General features: G+C 42.7%; 1 protein-coding gene across 1 annotated transcript in view; it reads left to right on the plus strand.

The window, feature by feature from the left end:
• CHRNA7 (cholinergic receptor nicotinic alpha 7 subunit) overlaps positions 1-19,765 on the plus strand; it is a 510,896-nt gene that overhangs the window by 452,677 nt on the left and 38,454 nt on the right. Inside the window, exon 9 of the mRNA XM_077263866.1 lies at positions 5,155-5,264. Within this exon, the coding sequence (XP_077119981.1) occupies positions 5,155-5,264 (110 nt within the window). The remainder of the gene's footprint in view (positions 1-5,154; positions 5,265-19,765) is intronic.

Raw genomic sequence — 19,765 nt, forward strand, 5'->3', positions numbered from 1 at the left:
AAGTCCTGTGCGAAGATTTGCCTGGTGAACGTATATCCCAACGGTCACCCAGAGAAAGCCGTGAAGGTGTACGTCCTTCTGGATGATCAGAGCAACCGATCACTTGCAAGGTCAGAACTCTTTGATATGTTTAACTTAAAGGGAAATGCCTACCCTTACACCTTAGGTACCTGCAGTGGTGTTACAGAGGTTTATGGGAGAAGGGCCAGTGGTCTTACAGCGACATCTCTTGAGAACACCGTCGAGATACCGTTACCTACACTGGTCGAGTGCAACCAGATTCCATCCAATCGAGAAGAGATCCCAACGCCAGAGGCTGCTCTTCATCACCAACATCTCAAGGGGATAGCAAACAAGATACCAGCCCTCAACAACAGTGCAGATATCCTGATTCTGCTAGGCAGAGACATCCTCCGGCTGCACAAGGTGCGTCAGCAAATTAATGGACCACACGATGCACCATTTGCCCAACGCTTAGATCTAGGCTGGGTAATCATAGGCAATGTTTGCATACACAAGATGAAGAGACCTAACAACATCTCCTCTTACAAGACACACATTTTGTCAAATGGTCGCAGCACCCATTTCCAACCATGCCCACATCACTACTGGGTGAAAGAGAAAGTGAGCAACACCAAGTGGCAACAGGAATCCTTCAACAACATGAACACACTCCAGTCCTGGGAAGAAAACCTCGGGTCATCAGTGTTCGATTCCACAAGTAATGACAACAAGTTGGCACCCACAAGGGAAGATAAAGAATTTATAAAGGTTATGGATAAAGAATTTGTTCAAGACGACTCCAACAGTTGGGTAGCTCCTTTACCCTTTCGTTTCCCAAGAGTGAGGTTGCCGAACAACCTGCAGCAAGCAACTGCAAGGTTCTCATCCTTAAAGCGTACCCTAAAGAGGAAACCAGAGATGGAGAAGCATTTCATTGACTTTATGCAGAACATCTTTGACAGAAATCATGCTGAACCTGCGCCACCACTGAGGGAGGGAGAAGAATGTTGGTATCTTCCATCCTTTGGTGTCTATCACCCTCGCAAGCCTAATCAGATCAGAGTGGTGTTTGACTCCAGTGCTCAGTTTGAAGGCCTCTCTCTCAATAACCTGCTCCTAACTGGGCCCAACCTGAACAACAGCCTCCTTGGAGTATTGATCCGCTTCAGACAAGAACCTGTTGCCATAATGGCCGACATTCAGCAGATGTTTCATTGCTTCATTGTGAAAGAAGACAACAGAAACTATCTTAGGTTCCTATGGCACAAGGACAACAACGTCAACAATCAGGTCATAGACTACCGGATGAAGGTCCATGTCTTCGGCAACAGTCCCTCACCTGCTGTGGCGATCTATGGACTGAGACGGACAGCCCAGGAAGGTGAGAGAGAGTACGGTTCCGATGCTCGGCAATTTGTAGAGAAGAACTTCTACGTGGACGATGGGCTCAAGTCCTTGCCCACAAGCGAAGATGCAATTGACCTACTCTCCAGAACACAGGAAATGCTATCCACATCAAACCTCAGACTCCACAAGATTATCTCTAACAGTCAAGAGGTAATGAACGTGTTTCCATCTGAGGACCATGCCACAAACCTAAAGGACCTCAACTTGGGTTCCGATGTTCCTCCAACACAGCGCAGCCTTGGTCTACTGTGGGATATCAAACGGGACACCTTCACTTTCCAAGTGTCACCCTATGACAAACCCTTTACCAAACGAGGAGTCCTATCTGTCATAAATAGCATCTATGATCCTCTCGGGTTTGTAGCACCCATCACTATTCAAGGCAAGATACTGTTAAGACAGCTTACGGCCGAGAACACGGATTGGGACACCCCGCTCCCAACTCAGAAACAGCAAAGGTGGGAGGCGTGGAAGAAGTCTCTGAAGTTCTTAGAGCAACTCCAAGTCCCACGTTGTTATTCTCCAAGATCACCTTCGACTGCAATCAGAAGAGAAGTCCATATTTTCTCTGACGCATCTACAGAAGCCATAGCCACAGTAGCTTATCTGATGACCTTAGGAGCTAACAAGGTACACTGTGGTTTCATCCTGGGTAAAGCCAAATTAACTCCAAAGCCTGCACACTCTGTACCCAGACTCGAGCTTTGTGCTGCGGTATTGGCAGTAGAAATTGCTGAAGTTGTACAAGACGAAATGGACATTACAATTGATTCCTTTACTTTCTACACTGACAGCAGGGTGGTACTCGGGTACATTCACAACCAAACAAAGCAGTTCTATACATATGTGAGCAACAGAGTTGAGCGCATCAGAAGTTTTTCTACCCCTGAGCAGTGGCATCACATCTCCACCGATTTAAACCCAGCCGACCGAGGTACAAGACTCGCAGCGGCTTCTAAGCTTGGTGACAACATGTGGTTGACGCCTCCCAGTCTCCTGTACGAAGATTTCTGTGCGAACAACACCAAAAATGCTTATGAGCTGGTGGAACCAGAATCTGACAAGGAGATAAGACAAACTATCTCTGCTCACTATACTTCAATGACATCTAGGCAAGGTTTGAAGTCTCATCGTTTTGAACGCTTTTCAAGCTGGTCCTCCGTTGTACGAACTGTAGCTCGTCTCATTCACATTGCTCGCTGTTTTACAAAGGACAAGCCCTCAGGGTGCCATGGTTGGCACGTGTGTAAGAGTCGTCTTACTGCCGACGACATAGACCATGCTGAACAAGTTATCATCAGGTGTGTGCAACAAGAAGAATATTCACATGAGATTGGCAGTATTACCAAGGGAGTCAGCGTGTCCAAAAACAGCACTCTACTCGACTTGAATCCAGTAGTCGATCATCTCAAGTTTCTAAGAGTGGGAGGACGTTTAAGTAAATCAGACCTATACGATAAGGAGCAGAACCCTATCATCATTCCAGGTCGACATCACGTCACTACTCTGTTGATTCGGCACTATCACGAACGAGTACAGCACCAAGGCAGACATCTTACTGAAGGTGCCATCAGGTCTGCTGGCTTGTGGATCATGGGAATGAAGAGGTGCGTCTCTTCAGTTCTCCATAGATGTGTCAAGTGTCGAAGGTTACGAGGAAAACACCAACAACAACAAATGGCGAACCTCCCAGCAGATCGACTGAGCATGGACCAACCGTTTTCATATGTTGGTGTAGACGTCTTCGGGCCATGGTCGGTTGTTACCAGGAAAACCCGTGGAGGAGCCGCGAACAGTAAGCGATGGGCTGTCCTATTCACCTGTCTCAGTATCCGTGCAGTTCACATCGAGGTTATTGAATCCATGGATACCTCCAGCTTCATCAATGCCCTAAGAAGATTCTTTTCCATCCGGGGACCTGCCAAACAACTCCGGTCCGACTGCGGCACAAACTTTGTAGGAGCCTGCAAGGAACTGCAGTTTGACAACTTCTTGTCCGACAATGGATGCACTTGGGTATTCAACCCTCCACACTCTTCACACATGGGTGGATCTTGGGAACGCATGATTGGTGTTGCACGAAGGATCCTCGACTCCATGTTGCTGGACCATAAACTTCCCCTTACTCATGAAGTTCTGGTCACCTTCCTCGCAGAAGTGTCAGCCATAATAAATGCTAGACCTTTGGTTCCAGTATCATCCGACCCCGATGCTCCAACGATACTTACTCCAGCTACACTCCTTACACAGAAGATTGGAGCCGCTACAGTCCCACCTGGGAATTTCGATAACAAGGACATTTACAAACGTCAGTGGAGACAAGTTCAACACCTGGCTAATGTGTTTTGGCATCGCTGGAAGACCGAATATTTACACTTGCTTCAAAACCGTCACAAATGGCAGACGCCCAGTCCCAATCTCCAAGAAGGAGACCTTGTTCTCTTAAAGGATACAGAGGCTCATCGTAATGACTGGCCAATGGGACTTATCACCAAGGTCCTACCCAGTGAGGACGGAAAGACTCGTAAGGTAGAAGTTAAGGTGACAAAAGGGGGCTCTACCCGAACCTTCTTCCGCCCGGTCACTGAACTCGTGTTGCTTCTACGAAAGGAGGACATCACATGAACTGAACATGCTCCTGGACGTTGTTCACGGCGGGGAGCATTCCTCCTCATTCCCCAGTTTATTGAATGTTGACATTTTCCATTGGATTGAACCCTTAACATTCCCATTGGATTCTGGGTTGGTGGAAGAGTTTGCATGTTTGCGGCTTCCCCAATCTGAAGATGGGTTTTATATACTTGAACTTATCTTTCGGTGTGATCTACGGGTCAACAACAACGAGTTGGACTTAAAAATCTTTTATGTTTATTATTGCATGCATGTTTTCTTCCTCTTGTTTTTTCAGGTTCGAACGACTTCGAAAAATTACGGACATCGTGAAATCCAAGGATTTCAGACGGGGAGTGTCATGTCCCACGACTTGAGAAATCATTTAATGTTTGCATTGTTTGTGTTCCATCCTTTCTTTCTAGGCAGAAGTTTGCCTTTCCCTTTATTTTGTCCCAACTCTCTCACTGTAGTCCTGTGATGTATGTTTGTTCACGCCCTTATTCTCCATTTTGTCATCATCCCCATATCTGTATGCATCCTATTACATGTCCTCTGTTGAATATTCCTTTTTACCTGCTGCTTTCATCATAATACAAGAATTTCGGTTAAAGCAATCCTCTTTTCCTGGAGTCTTCTTACATGAGAACGTGGCTGAGTTAAGCTATCTGATAAATCGGTATGAACGTGAGTACAGGTCAATACGGAAGCGCCCAAAAGAATTGGCCTATCCAGGCACCACTGCGTTCTACATACCCATGAGTCAGAATACAAGGATAGTAGCTGATGTATAAATGAAGTTCAAGTAATTCAGAAACAACTTTATATATAATATTATGGAGTTATTGTGACCATACTGGTTCTCATTACAGGCATTGATCCATGTTAAAAAGTATACAAAACTGTGTCTATATTATCACCTATTGAAGGTAGCTACAGCTACCATATGGGTCATTGCCCAACCCAGTAATGAGAAATGCAACATGGCCAAGGATATTAGCCTAACTAGAAATTGATACAGAGAGTTTCGGAGAAGTTAAGTTATCCTTCCACTGTACAAAGTATGTAAAATAAAATTAATTTAATCTTTAAGCCTATTTCTTCATTCTGGTTTTCCTTTATTATGTTTTGCAGCTCAGTACTTTGCCAGTACAATGATAATTGTGGGTCTCTCTGTGGTTGTAACAGTTATTGTCCTTCAATATCATCATCATGACCCACATGGAGGAAAAATGCCAAAATGGGTATGTTCATCAATTGTCTAATTTTTAAACATGAGTGATATTTCTGCTCCTTTACTTTGTGGGCCAGTCATGTCGATAAATTGTAGACATGATTGGTCTTTGTGCAGCTCCATGGGTTCATCTGCGTAGTCAAAGAGTTTAGGAGTTACCTCCTGATTACATGCATTAGGTTAGTCCATAATTTGAGACAAAATTGCAAAAGCTGCAATTTTTTCAATGCAGACCTGAGGTTTGTGTGTTAAACAACCCTTGTCTCTAGCACATAGACTAAAACTGGTCTATGTTATGTCTGTGTGTGTCTGGATATAGCCCATCAAAACATCCTATCAATATGTTCGAAAAAATGCTCTGGGGATTACCGTTGACTGAAGGGAAATTGTAACCCTGCTAGAATGTATCTTGATATATTAATAAGAAAATGACTTTGTCTCTCGAAATGCAGCATATTTGTAAATCAATTGGAAATATTTTTCCTCCCGATGTGTCTTCAAATTGCTCCTTGCGTAGTGATTGTAAGATGCAGCATGGGGTTACAGTATTTTTAAAGCTCATGTGGCTGCAAGTGCAATTAAAAATGACTTGCTTACAAACAGGAAGGAAAATCAGCATGTGCAGAATAATTTTAACTAGTACAGTATAATTTAATGTATCCTGCATTCTGTTCATGTATGAAAACATTTACATTCATATTTGTAAGCTTTGCAACCAAATATATTACAAACACGAGAACTCTGAACAGACGTTTCTGTTTCGCAGTATAGAGATGAGTAATGTGTATTTGGATTCTTTATGCTGATAATTACTAAGATTTAGCAGGAAAAAGGATGAAATATTCTGTGTTCATTTACACATATTGGATCAATTTAATTACAGACCTAAAGCTGATATCTGCAAAACCTAAGTTAAAAAGATTGCTTTTAATTCGGAAAAAAAAGTTTTTCCCCGTGAAACAGTATACCTGTATGTAATAGGAAGAGTACATGCATTTATAACATTGTCCACCAATGTTTGACCACTAAAATATGCAATATATAAATATTCCAAAAATATGATCAATGCCCTTCAGTATAATATTAAAAATGTCAGGAATGTCAGGAAAAAGCAAATTAAAGGGACTCTGTTGCCCTCTGGGATGTAGAGGTGCTTCTCACAAAATTAGAATATCATCAAAAAGTTAATTTGCTCAGTGGTCCATAGGGAATCTATGGGGTATTCTCAAGAGGAAGTTGAGAGACACCAGACCTAACAATGCAGACAAGTTGAAGGCTGGTATCAAAGCAACCTGGGCTTCCATAACACCTCAGCAGTGCCACAGGCTGATCACCTCCATGCCATGCGGCATTGATGCAGTAATTGATGCAAAAGGAGCCCAGACAAAGTATTGAGTGCATTTACTGAACATACATTTCAGTAGGCCAACATTTTGGATTTTAAAAACATTTTTCAAGCTGGTGTTGTAAAGTGTTAGGTGTCGAGTTCCCGCCGCTGCACAGGAGGAATCTCAAACCATGTCTACTGCGGTCTCCCATTCTCCTCCAACCACAGTGGAACCTGCTCAGCGGAGACGTCGGTCCCAGCATCTGGCTCAGCCTGATACTGTGGGAATGGTTATTGTTGCCTTTCTGTACTCTGCCCTTGTAGCCAGCACTGGTCAGCGGCGAGCAGGCTTTTCTGGGACTAAGTCCTGCTTTTCATGCACTGAGCATGCCCACGGGAAGACCTCTCATTGGGGGTCGGGGTCACATGCTCAGGCCCTGTTGCAGCTCCTATTGGTCCACCAGGAAGGTCCTGTAGAGCTGCAACTATAAAAGGTTTGCATGGCCGTGCGGTCATGCGCTAGTATCAAATGTGTTTGGCTTATGCCAGTGGATACTATACCACTCTATATATATGTGGTGTGAGGCTGTAGCTTTGGGACTGTACACTCAGGCAGGCAGCTAGCATCAGTGGGGGCAATTAGCCTTGGCTTATCATCTGGTTCCTTCATGTGTGCAGTTAGCACAGAAGAGTTCCAGAGCAAGCACAACCCTTAGGGTAATAGTTCTGTGTACAGAGCGACTCTGTGAGTCAACAGAGATCGCTCCCAGTTCACACGGGGTGAAGCTTAACCCACGTGTGAGCTCAGAGGTTATCTGCCGTTACTTTGCAGCAGATATCTCTGCACGGTGGACCCCGGGCTGCGAACGCACCTTGTAGCTAACTATCTATACTCGGTGCGTTCCGCTAGCCCTAACAGTAAAGTATTCTAATTTACTGAGATAATGACTTTTGGGTTTTCATAGGCTGTAAACCATAATCATCAACATTAACAGAAATAAACATTTGAAATAGATCACTCTGTTTGTAATAACTCAAAATAATTAATTGCAGAGTCAAAAACAGCAATCCAAAACACCACGGCAGAGGAGAACCAAGGTCTCGCTCCCGAAATAAACGCATTAATGCAGAGTACATGTGAACAGATGGAATACTCCCATGAGATGAGAAACACCAGAAAAATTGGAGTACATAGACTGCCACAAAATAGATAAAATCTAAGAAATTTATTGAATCAATACAAACAGTAAGAACCATACATATTGGCAACAAGGAGTATAGGTGTAGAGACAAACTGGTACAGCAAATGAGATAGGCAAGGACTCAAAAGTAACCAGGGGTATAACAAGATAAAACTTGTAGAAAATCCATATGATCAGCAAAATCAATAGGTGGATTACCCACACCATATACGTATAGTTAATCAGTTAGTCCAGCTCACCCATAATCGCTGGCACAGTCTTGTGTCTCCTTGCTGACCCCCTGACACGCATTTCACGTAGATGCTTTAGTGAAACTGCATTCAGTGATCTTGTGGGCAGGTGTTGGTGAGTCACTGTGACCTCCGATGTGCACGCCGATGAGATGCTCTCCTCACTTCCTGCCTGCATAGTCATCTCTAGGAGCCTTGTGTATATAGTGATGACTATGCAGGGAGGAAGTGGGGAGAGCATCTTATCGGAGTGCCCACCGGAGGTCACTGGAGCACTGGAGCTGATCTCGTTGGTGCCTGCACAGATCCCTGTATGCAGAGCCCATAGAAGGGAGGATGAGGTATGTATTTCTGATTGAGAGCAGGGTGCAGGCGCAGGATTCCGGGGCTGTAACTGATGCTGACGAGGGGGGGAGGCAGGGATTTCTTCTAGGCACGACACGCCCCAGAGCCTGGAAGAGATCCTTAGCATAAGGAATGAATATAACATTTCTCCACAACAAGAACATTAATATGAGCCATACAGTTAGGACTAGTGTAACATTTCTATTACCTGTATGCCCATATTAATAGGTCATATGCATCTCGGGGGGGGGGTCACAGTTTCGTTATAATGCATAACAATATCCTTTCATGTATTGGTGGTGTAGTGCAGCGGGGAGGTGCAGTGTGACAGACAGGCAGTCACCACAGGCAAGTTCAAAACAAACGTCTTTAATGTTCAAAGAAACTTACAACTGGAACTCACAGATATCCTCCAGATCGCAGCCAGGAAAACAAGATTGTGTGTAAGCGGGGCCGGTTGCCATGGGCGACTGCACCGCCATGCACGCTGGGGTGTACCAGACTTGTTGGCTCCGCTATGTGTTGCTTCATGCAAGTTGGCTCTGCAGAGACTTCAGCTCTGCACACTTGCAAGACCAAAACTGGCACCCCCATCCCTTTGCTGCAGGGGATTTTACAAGGAACCTGTGGCCATAAGCCTCACGGAAAACATGGCAGGGAAGGAAATGGACCACCCCACTACCATCCTGTAGTCCATTTAGCCCATGGCAGGTTTTCCTAAATCTGCTTTGGACAAATAGCTTGCCCAAGACTAACACTTACTGTTATTTTGCATTGCAATCACAGCTATAATGGTGACTGCAATGCACTCCCGTGGCCTCAATGTGCTTCTTTGCACAATCTCGGGGACACATAGCGACCAGCCACTGCCTTACAGTGGGTATGATAATATAAAATAAACTTGGAGTATGGAAAAATGCATAATTTTGAACATGGAGTCAAAGTCAATTGGGTAGTAGTGGTACTATGCAGTATATACTGTATGTCTATATGTTATACAAATCCTCTAGTTACAAAAAGGACCATATTTGGCAGAATTCTTCTGTGGGCATTGAGTAGAGAAGCTCCAGAAAGCTGGTCAGGAAATAAAATGAGTAAAAGTAAAGTGCTTTTAAACATTCCACCACTTCTATTCCTCTCAGGACTATGTCAGCCAGGATCATGTTAAAAACTTCAGACTACTGCCACTGTCTATGACTTTGACTCTGGTTTCAAATGTCTTCATTTTTTTTGTTTGATTTGAAGTATACAGCTCAAAGTAATTATTTATACTTTTAAAATTTTTATTGATAATACTTCACTGAGTATATTTTGCAATTTTTGCTCTCCAATACATTATCTTATCACTACATTCATTAATTTGTCTTTTCCAATATTACTGTTCTGGGTGCTGAATGTGATTATTTTGCTGTTCCCTTATCAAGCATAAATTTATTGAATGAATGTTACTAATCTACTAAGTAATGAACTTATTAACTGAACTATTTAATTGTAATACACTGAAGATAACGTTTACCAGTGCTTTAAAAATAAAAAAGTAAATATTTTTTTTCTAAAAGAAGTTTTGAGGATGTTAACCCAAAATAATAGAAAATATTGACATATTGCAGTATGGCAATTTACTTTAGACTATGGTATTAAGTTGTGGAATCAGCATAGATTTAAAATATTTTCTAGTTTCCCAGAGGCTATTATATGGTATTGGATATAAGCAGATCATTTGAAATTTTAATTCACTTGAAAAATTTAAATTGTGATTGCAATGCTGAAAAGTCTCTAATTGGCCAGAAAGTACATATATAACAATCTGAGGTCTCCTAGGTGTGGTCACGTTGCTCCGAGGGTCTCCTACCTCCTCCTCCCTGCAGGCCCAGATCCAAAATGGCCATGGGGGCCTTCCGGGTCCTGCATGGAGGTGTCTTGCAAGTGCCTGCTCACAGCAGGCGCCAGCAAGCCTCTTTCAGTGCCTGTGTGATCTCTAATCTGACACAGTGCACTGCAAAGTGTCAGATCAGCGATCTGTCACTATAATGTGATGTCCCCCCTGGGGCAATGTAAAAAAAGTTAAAAAAAAAATATTTACATGTCTAATAAAAAAATAAATTCCTAAATAAAGAAAAAAAATATTGTTCCAATAAATACATTTCTTTATCTAAATAAAAAAAACAATAAAAGTACACATATTTAGTATTTCCGCGTCCGTAATGACTCGACCTATAAAACTGTCCACTAGTTAACCCCTTTCCGTTAACACCATAAAAAAGCGAGGCAAAAAAACTATGCTTTATTATCATACCGCCAAACAAAAAGTGAACAACACGCGTTCAAAAAGCCAGATATAAACCATGGTACCGCTGAAAACGTCATCTTTTCCTGCAAAACAAGCCACCATACAGCGTCATCAATGAAAAAATAAAAAAGTTATAGTCCTCAGAATAAAGCGATGCAAAAAAAATTATTTTTTATGTCGAATAGTTTTTATCGTATAAAAGCACCTAAACATAAAAAAGATATAAATGAGGTATCGCTGCAATCAATCTGACCCGAAAAATAAAACTGCTTTATCAATTTTACCATTCGTGGAATGGTATAAACGCCCCCCCCAAAAGAAATTCATGAATAGCTGCTTTTTGTTCATTCTACCTCACAAAAATCGGAATAAAAAGCGATCAAAAAATGTCATGTGCCCGAAACTTGTACCAATAAAAACGTCAACTCGTCCCGCAAAAAACAAGACCTCACATGACTCTGTGGACCAAAATATGGAAAAATTATAGCTCTCAAAATGTATTTAAAACTATTTTTTGCAATAAAAAGCGTCTTTTAGTGTGTGACGGCTGCCAATCATAAAAATACGCTAAAAAACCCACTATGAAAGTAAATCAAACCCCCCTTCATCACCCCCTTAGTTAGGGAAAAATAATACAATTTAAAAAAATCTTTTTATTTAGGGTTCGGGTTAAAGTTAGGGTTAGGGATGGGGCTAAAGTTAGGGTTAGGGTTGGGGCTAAAGTTAGGGTTAGGGTTGGGGCTAAAGTTAGGGTTAGGGTTGGGGCTAAAGTTAGGGTTGGGGTTAGGGATGAGGCTAAAGTTAGGGTTAGGGTTGGGGCTAAAGTTAAGGTTAGGGTTGGGGCTAAAGTTAAGGTTAGGGTTGGGGCTAAAGTTAGGGTTAGGGTTGGGGCTAAAGTTAGGGTTGGGGTTAGGGTTGGGTTAGGGTTGGGGATAGGGTTAGAGTTAGGGATGGGGCTAAAGTTGGGGTTGGGGTTAGGGTTGGCTTAGGGTTGGGGTTAGGGTTAGAGTTAGGGTTGGGGCTAAAGTTAGGGTTGGGGCTAAAGTTAGGGTTTTGATTACATTTACAGTTGGGATTAGGGTTGGGATTAGAGTTAGGGGTGTGGTTAGGGTTATGGTTGGGATTATGATTAGGGGTGTGTTTGGGTTAGGGTTTCAGTTAGAATTGGGGGTTTGCACATCATGGGCTCTCCAAACTTGACATGGCATCCGATCTCAATTCCAGCCAATTCAGAGTTGAAAAAGTAAAACAGTGCTCCTTCCCTTCCAAGCTCTTCCGTGCGCCCAAACATGGGTTTACCCCAACATATGGGGTATCAGCGTACTCAGGACAAATTGGACAACAACTTTTGGGGTCCAATTTCTCCTGTTACCCTTGGGAAAATAAAAAACCGGGGGCTAGAAAGAAAATTTTTGTGGAAAAAAAGATTTTTTATTTTCACAGCTATGTGTTATAAACTGTAGTGAAACTCTTGGGGGTTCAAAGTTCTCACAACACATCTAGATAAGTTCCTTGGGGGGTCTAGTTTCCAATATGGGGTCACTTGTGGGGGTTTCCACTGTTTAGGTACATCAGGGGCTCTGCAAATGCAATGCAATGCCTGCAGACCAATCCATTTAAGTCTGCATTCCAAACGGCGCTCCTTCCATTCCGAGCTCTGCCATGCACCCAAAGGGTGGTTCCCCCCACATATGGGGTATCAGCGTATTCAGGACAAATTGTACAACAACTTTTGGGGTCAAATTTCTTGTTACCCTTTGGAAAAAAAATTGGGGGTGAAAAGATAATTTTTGTGAAATATATGATTTTTTATTTTTACGGCTCTACATTATATACTTCTGTGAAGCACTTGGTGGGTCAAAGTGCTAACCACACATCTAGATAAGTTCCTTAGGGGGTCTACTTTCCAAAATGGTGTCACATGTGGGGGGTTTCAATGTTTAGGCATTTCAGGGGCTCTCTAAATACTATATGGCGTCCCATCTCAATTCCAGTCAATTTTGCATTGAAAAGTCAAATGGCGACCCTTCCCTTCCGAGCTCTGCCATGCACCCAAACAGTGGTTTACCCCCACATACAGGGTATCAGCATACTCAGAACAAATTGCTCAACTTTTGGTGTCCAGTTTCTTCTGTTACCCTTGGGAAAATAAAAAATTGGGGACGAAAATATCATTTTTGTGAAAAAATATGATTTTTTATTTTTATGACTCTACATTATAAACTTCTCTGAAGCACTTGGTGGGTCAAAGTGCTCACCAGACATCTAGATGAATTCCTTAGGGGGTCTACTTTCCAAAATGATGTCACTTGTGGGGGGTTTCAATGTTTAGGCACATCAGGGGCTCTCCAAACGCGACATGGCTTCCCATCTCAATTCCAGTCAATTTTGCATTGAAAAGTCAAATGGTGCTCCTTCCCTTCCGAGCTCTGCCATGCGCCCAAACAGTGGTTTACTCCCACATATGGGGTATCAGCATACTCAGGAAAAATTGTACAATGACTTTTGGGGTCCAATTTCTCCTGTTACCCTTGGTAAATTAAAACAAATTGGAGGTGAAGTAAATTTTTTGTGAAAAAAAGTTAAATGTTCATTTTTTTTTAAAAACATTCCAAAAATTCCTGTGAAACACCTGAAGGGTTAATAAACTTCTTGAATGTGGTTTTGAGTACCTTAAGATGTGCAGTTTTTAGAGTGGTGTCATACTTGGGTATTTTCTATCATATAGACCCCTCAAAGTGACTTCAAATGTGATCTGGTCCCTAAAAAAATGGTGTTGTAAAAATGAGAAATTGCTGGTCAACTTTTAACCCTTATAACTCCCTAACAAAAAAAATTTTGGTACCAAAATTGTGCTGATGTAAAGCACACATGTGGGAAATGTTACTTATTAGGTATTTTATGTGACATATGTCTGTGATTTAAGGGCATAAAAATTCAAAGTTGGAAAAATGCAAAATTTTCAACATTTTCGCCAAATTTCCATTTTTTTCACAAATAAACACAGGTACTATCAAAGAAATTTTACTACTATCATGAAGTACAATATGTCCCGAGAAAACATTGTCAGAATCATCAGGATCCGTTGAAGCGTTCCAGAGTTATAACCTCATAAAGGGACAGTGGTCAGAATTGTAAAAATTGGCCCGGTCATTAACGTGCAAACCACCCTTGGGGGTAAAGGGGTTAAGAGATTTGTTCTTTGCTAAATATAGAAGTGATACTTTTTACAAGCTGTCTAAAAATGATCCCTTTATTTAGGGATACCAAAAAGGTGTACTGTTTTGAATGTGATGAAGTAATGGCTTCTCAATTAAGAGTGAAAAATATATCTATTTTTGAGATCCACAACAGGTCTGCTATTCACAAACAGATGAAGCAATAGAAAAAGTTTTAATCAAGTTGCCCAAAAAATCTCTCTTTTTTTTAGACAGCAAGAACAGGTTACTGGTTTCAAAGTGAAGAATCAATGGATTGGTAGTAGAAGAGTGTGTGTTTTCCATCACCAGTACAGTCTAGCACTAAAAAGAACAGTGGACAGCCAGGACATGTGAGGCTGGCATGGCTCTTAAGTGAGAGAAGCCGAATGGTAGAGAATTAAGAAGGGTAGGCAAGGAGATGTCTGGCAGTATAGGATATGCAAAGGCAATTCTGCTAGCAGCAAGACTGTCTATCCTTATAAAACACTGTGCAATGAAAGATAAAATATGTGGTTTATCATGTTAAATATCCTGCTCAGCCCTTATTCACATTTACGCCATTAAATATGCTAGAGGTTAGGACAGGCCCAAATAGGGTCAACTTGACATGGTAGGAAGGCTTTACACTGATGGGCAAAAGAGTCACAATATTTTAAAAGTTTGACTTTCAGGCTCCATATCTTTTAATGCGCTACTGCTTTGAATATGAGACTACCATCATTTTATAGACAATCATTTTGGCTTTCTCATACATAAATTTGACTTGCAACTATTTAGCATATGATTAGTGATGCAGATTCTCGTCATGTTACTGCAGAGTTATTGTTTTGCTCCTAAAGATCTAAATTTAAATTTTAAATATTTTGTTAGTATTTTGTAAATCCACCTTTTTGGCTTTCAACACTGCCTGAATCCTCCTTGGATCAGGTTTAAATATGTCTTAAATGAAATCTGATTCCAGGTCTCTTCTACATGTTCCCAAAGTTGATACATACTGGTTTTCTCACTTGGGAATGTACAGTTTTTTCTTAAACTCTACCCACAAGTGTTTAATTGGGTTGAGGTCTGGAGACTGTAGGAGCCAATCCAGCACCTCTACATCATTCTCATTGAACCATTTCTTCACCAATCTCAACGTATTCTTCAAGTCGTTGTCCTGCTGGAACACTATGTCATCCTTTACATACCCATAGTACTTCAGTTTATGAAGTAACTCATCTTGTAGGATACTCACATATAGCTCAGAATTGATACCTCCATCAATCCTAGTAACGTATATTATGCCTTTGGCTGTGAAAAAATACAATATTATCATGCTCACTTTACCAAACTTGACAGTTCCTTCAATTTCTCGATTTCTTAGCCCCTTTTCCCTTGCTTGTTCCAGACCCAGTTGCAGCCATCAGAGTCTAGTCTGTTGACTTTCATCTCATCACTCCTAATCCCATTTTCAATTTTCTACTGTTCACCTTTTGCATTTTTTTTTAAAACTTGATCCGACGCTTCTCATGACCATATTGGAGTTGAGGCGTCTTAACCTTTTCCCATGCCACCAATCTAGACTTGTGTAATGTGTGTTGGACACTTCTTGCATGGACGTGTGTCATGTCACAATTATGACTCATATGAGCCACCTCCACTGCTGTGTTTGTCACGCTAGCACTGAAAGACCTTGGTATGAGCTGACTTATTGACTCCAATATTTTGCCTGGATGTTCACCTCCTAGCTTTTGAATGGACATTAGCAATGAGAGAATACATTCGGCACTATTATTACTCACATGAATAGTACGGTATCCGGGCTATTCGTTACTCGGCGAGTAATTCGGTATTCGCCTTGTTATATTCCAGTGACCCACCCAGCATGTTTGGCTTTTTATTTGCAGCCAATGAACATGCTGGGCTGGCTGTTATGATCCGGTGACCTTGGAGCCGCATGAGAGACTTTCTCAGGAGTAGGTGGTCCCTGTACTGACCGCAAACCCTAAACTAACACCGCAACTGGAAGTAGCCGTGGGATGTACCTAACACGTCCTAGACACCTCGACACAGCCGGAGGACTAAATACCCCTATAGATGGAAATGGGAATTCTATCTTGCCTCAGAGCAGAACCCCAAAGGATAGGCAGCCCCCCACAAATATTGACTGTGAGTATAAGAGGAAAAACACACGCAGGCAGAAAAACAGGATTTAGCAAAAGAGGCACTTCTAGCTAAATAGAAAAGGATAGGACAGAATTCTAAGCGGTCAGTATTAAAATCCTAAAAATATCCACAGCAGATAATACAAATATTCTACATCTAACTAAAGACATAGAAAGTATATCTGCATCTCCTGAGAATCCAGCATGACTGAAAAATCCAAACAAAGTCTAAGCTGGACAAAAACACAATGAATTGCACTGAATTGCAAAGCACCCTGCATGTGTGCACAAAGACAAAAAACCAGACACTTATCTTAGCTGAATTGGCAGCAGGGCATGAGGAGCCAGAGAGAGATGCAATCCCTCCAAGTACAATGGACAACTGGCATGGACTCATGGATCCTGCACACCTAAATACCTAATAGAGCTGCAATCAGCAGAAACCCCTGCCCGGATTACAACCCCAAGACAACTGCACTACCACCAACAACCACCGGAGGAAGCCCAAGAGCAGAATTCACAACAGTACCCCCCCTTGAAGAGGGGTCACCGAACCATCACCAGAGCCCCCAGGCCGATCAGGACGAGCCAGATGAAAGGCACGGACCAAATCAGCAGCCTGAAGCCTGAAGCCTCCGCCTCGAAATGCGAGAATCCAAAATCTTCTCAAACACATACTCCAACTCCCCATCAACCAACACAGGAGCCGGAGGATCAACCGAGGGAACAACGGGCACCACATATTTCCGCAATAAAGATCTATGGAAAACATTATGGATGGCAAAAGAGGCCGGAAGAGCCAAACGAAAAGACACCGGATTGATAATCTCAGAAATCCTATAAGGACCAATAAACCGAGGCTTAAACTTAGGGGAAGAAACCTTCATAGGAACATGACGGGAAGACAACCAGACCAAATCCCCAACCCAAAGCCTGGAACCAACACACCGACGACGGTTAGCAAAACGCTGAGCCTCTTCCTGAGACAACACCAAATTGTCCACCACATGAGCCCAAATCTGCTGCAACCTGTCAAACACAGAATCCACACCAGGACAATCAGAAGGTTCAACTTGCCCCAAAGAAAAACGAGGATGAAAACCAAAATTACAAAAGAAGGGCAAAACGAAGGTAGCCGAACTAGCCCAATTATTAAGGGCAAACTCGGCCAATGGCAAGAAAGCCACCCAATCATCCTGATCAGCAGACACAAAGCAACTCAAATAAGTTTCCAAAGTCTGATTAGTTCGCTCGGTCTGGCCATTTGTCTGAGGATGAAATGCGGAAGAAAAAGACAAATCAATGCCCAGCCTAGCACAAAAGGCCCGCCAAAACCTAGAAACAAACTGGGAACCTCTGTCGGACACAATATTCTCCGGAATACCATGCAAACGAACCACATGCTGAAAAAACAACGGAACCAAATCAGAAGAGGAAGGCAATTTAGGCAAAGGCACCAAATGAACCATCTTAGAAAACCGGTCACAAACCACCCAGATAACCGACATCCTCTGGGAAACCGGAAGATCTGAAATAAAATCCATAGAAATATGTGTCCAGGGCCTCTCAGGGACTGGCAAAGGCAAAAGCAACCCACTAGCATGGGAACAACAAGGCTTGGCCCGCGCACAAGTCCCACAGGACTGCACAAAAGAACGCACATCACGCGACAAAGAAGGCCACCAAAAGGACCTACCAACCAAATCTCTGGTACCAAAAATACCAGGATGACCAGCCAACACAGAACAGTGAACCTCAGAAATCACTCTACTAGTCCATCTATCAGGAACAAACAGTTTCCCCACAGGACAGCGGTCAGGTTTGTCAGCCTGAAATTCCTGCAGAACCCGTCGCAAATCAGGGGAAATGGCAGAAAGGACCACCCCTTCCTTCAGAATGCCGACCGGCTCAAATACCTCAGGAGAATCAGGCAAAAAACTCCTAGAGAGGGCATTAGCCTTAACATTCTTAGAACCCGGAAGATACGAGACCACGAAATCAAAACGGGAGAAAAACAGGGACCATCGAGCCTGTCTAGGATTCAGCCGCTTGGCAGATTCGAGGTAAATCAGATTTTTATGATCGGTCAAGACCACAATACGGTGCTTGGCTCCCTCAAGCCAATGTCGCCATTCCTCAAACGCCCACTTCATAGCCAACAACTCCCGATTGCCGACATCATAATTGCGTTCAGCAGGCGAAAACATACGGGAAAAGAAGGCACACGGTTTCATCAAGGAACCATCGGAATTCCTCTGAGACAAAACGGCCCCTGCCCCAATCTCAGAAGCGTCAACCTCAACCTGAAACGGAAGAGAAACATCTGGCTGACGCAACACCGGGGCAGAAGTAAATCGGCGTTTAAGCTCCTGAAAGGCAGAGACAGCCACAGGGGACCAATTCGTTACATCAGTGCCTTTCTTCGTCAAATCGGTCAGGGGTTTAACCACACTGGAGAAGTTAGCAATGAAACGGCGATAAAAATTAGCAAAGCCCAAAAATTTCTGAAGGCTCTTCACAGATGTGGGTTGAATCCAATCATGAATGGCCTGAACCTTAACCGGATCCATCTCTATAGATGAGGGAGAAAAAATAAAGCCCAAAAAAGAAACCTTCTGAACTCCAAATAGGCACTTAGACCCCTTCACAAATAGAGCATTATCACGAAGGATCTGGAATACCATCCTGACCTGCTTCACATGAGACTCCCAATCATTGGAAAAAATCAAAATATCATCCAAATACACAATCAAGAATTTGTCAAGATAATTGCGGAAAATATCATGCATAAAGGACTGAAATACAGAAGGAGCATTAGAAAGCCCGAAAGGCATCACCAGGTATTCAAAATGGCCTTCGGGCGTATTAAACGCAGTTTTTCATTCGTCACCCTGCTTAATACGAACAAGATTATATGCCCCCGATGGTCAATTTTAGTAAACCAACTAGCCCCCTTAATCCTGGCAAACAAATCGGAAAGCAAAGGTAAAGGGTATTGAAACTTGACCGTGATCTTATTCAAGAGGCGATAATCAATACAGGGTCTCAAGGAGCCATCCTTCTTAGCAACAAAAAAAAATCCCGCTCCCAACGGTGAAGAAGATGGCCGAATATGCCCTTTCTCCAAAGACTCCTTAACATAACTCCGCATGGCGGTATGTTCCGGCACAGACAGGTTGAAAAGTCGGCCCTTAGGAAACTTACAGCCTGGAATCAAGTCAATAGCACAATCACAGTCCCTATGCGGTGGAAGGGAACTGGACTTGGGCTCATCGAATACATCCTGAAAATCAGACAAAAACTCTGGAACTTCAGAAGAGGAGGAAGAGGAGATTGACATCACAGGAACGTCATTATGAACCCCCTGACAACCCCAACTAGTCACAGACATAGACTTCCAATCCAACACAGGATTATGTATCTGCAACCATGGAAAACCCAGCACAATAGCATCATGCAAATTATGCAACACCAGAAAACGACAATCTTCCTGATGGGCTGGCACCATGCACATGGTCACCTGTGTCCAAAACTGGGGTTTATTTTTAGCCAAAGGTGTAGCATCAATGCCCCTTAAAGGAATAGGTTTCTGCAAAGACTGCAAGGGGAAACCACAACGCCTGGCAAATTCAAAGTCCATTAAGTTCAAAGCGGTGCCTGAATCCACAAACGCCATGACAGAAAATGACGATAATGAGCAGATCAAGGTCACAGATAACAGAAATTTAGGTTGTACAGTTCCGATGGTAACTGAACTAGCGATTCTCTTTGTA

Source organism: Ranitomeya variabilis, chromosome 5 (assembly GCF_051348905.1).
Source record: "Ranitomeya variabilis isolate aRanVar5 chromosome 5, aRanVar5.hap1, whole genome shotgun sequence".
NCBI lineage: Eukaryota > Metazoa > Chordata > Amphibia > Anura > Dendrobatidae > Ranitomeya > Ranitomeya variabilis.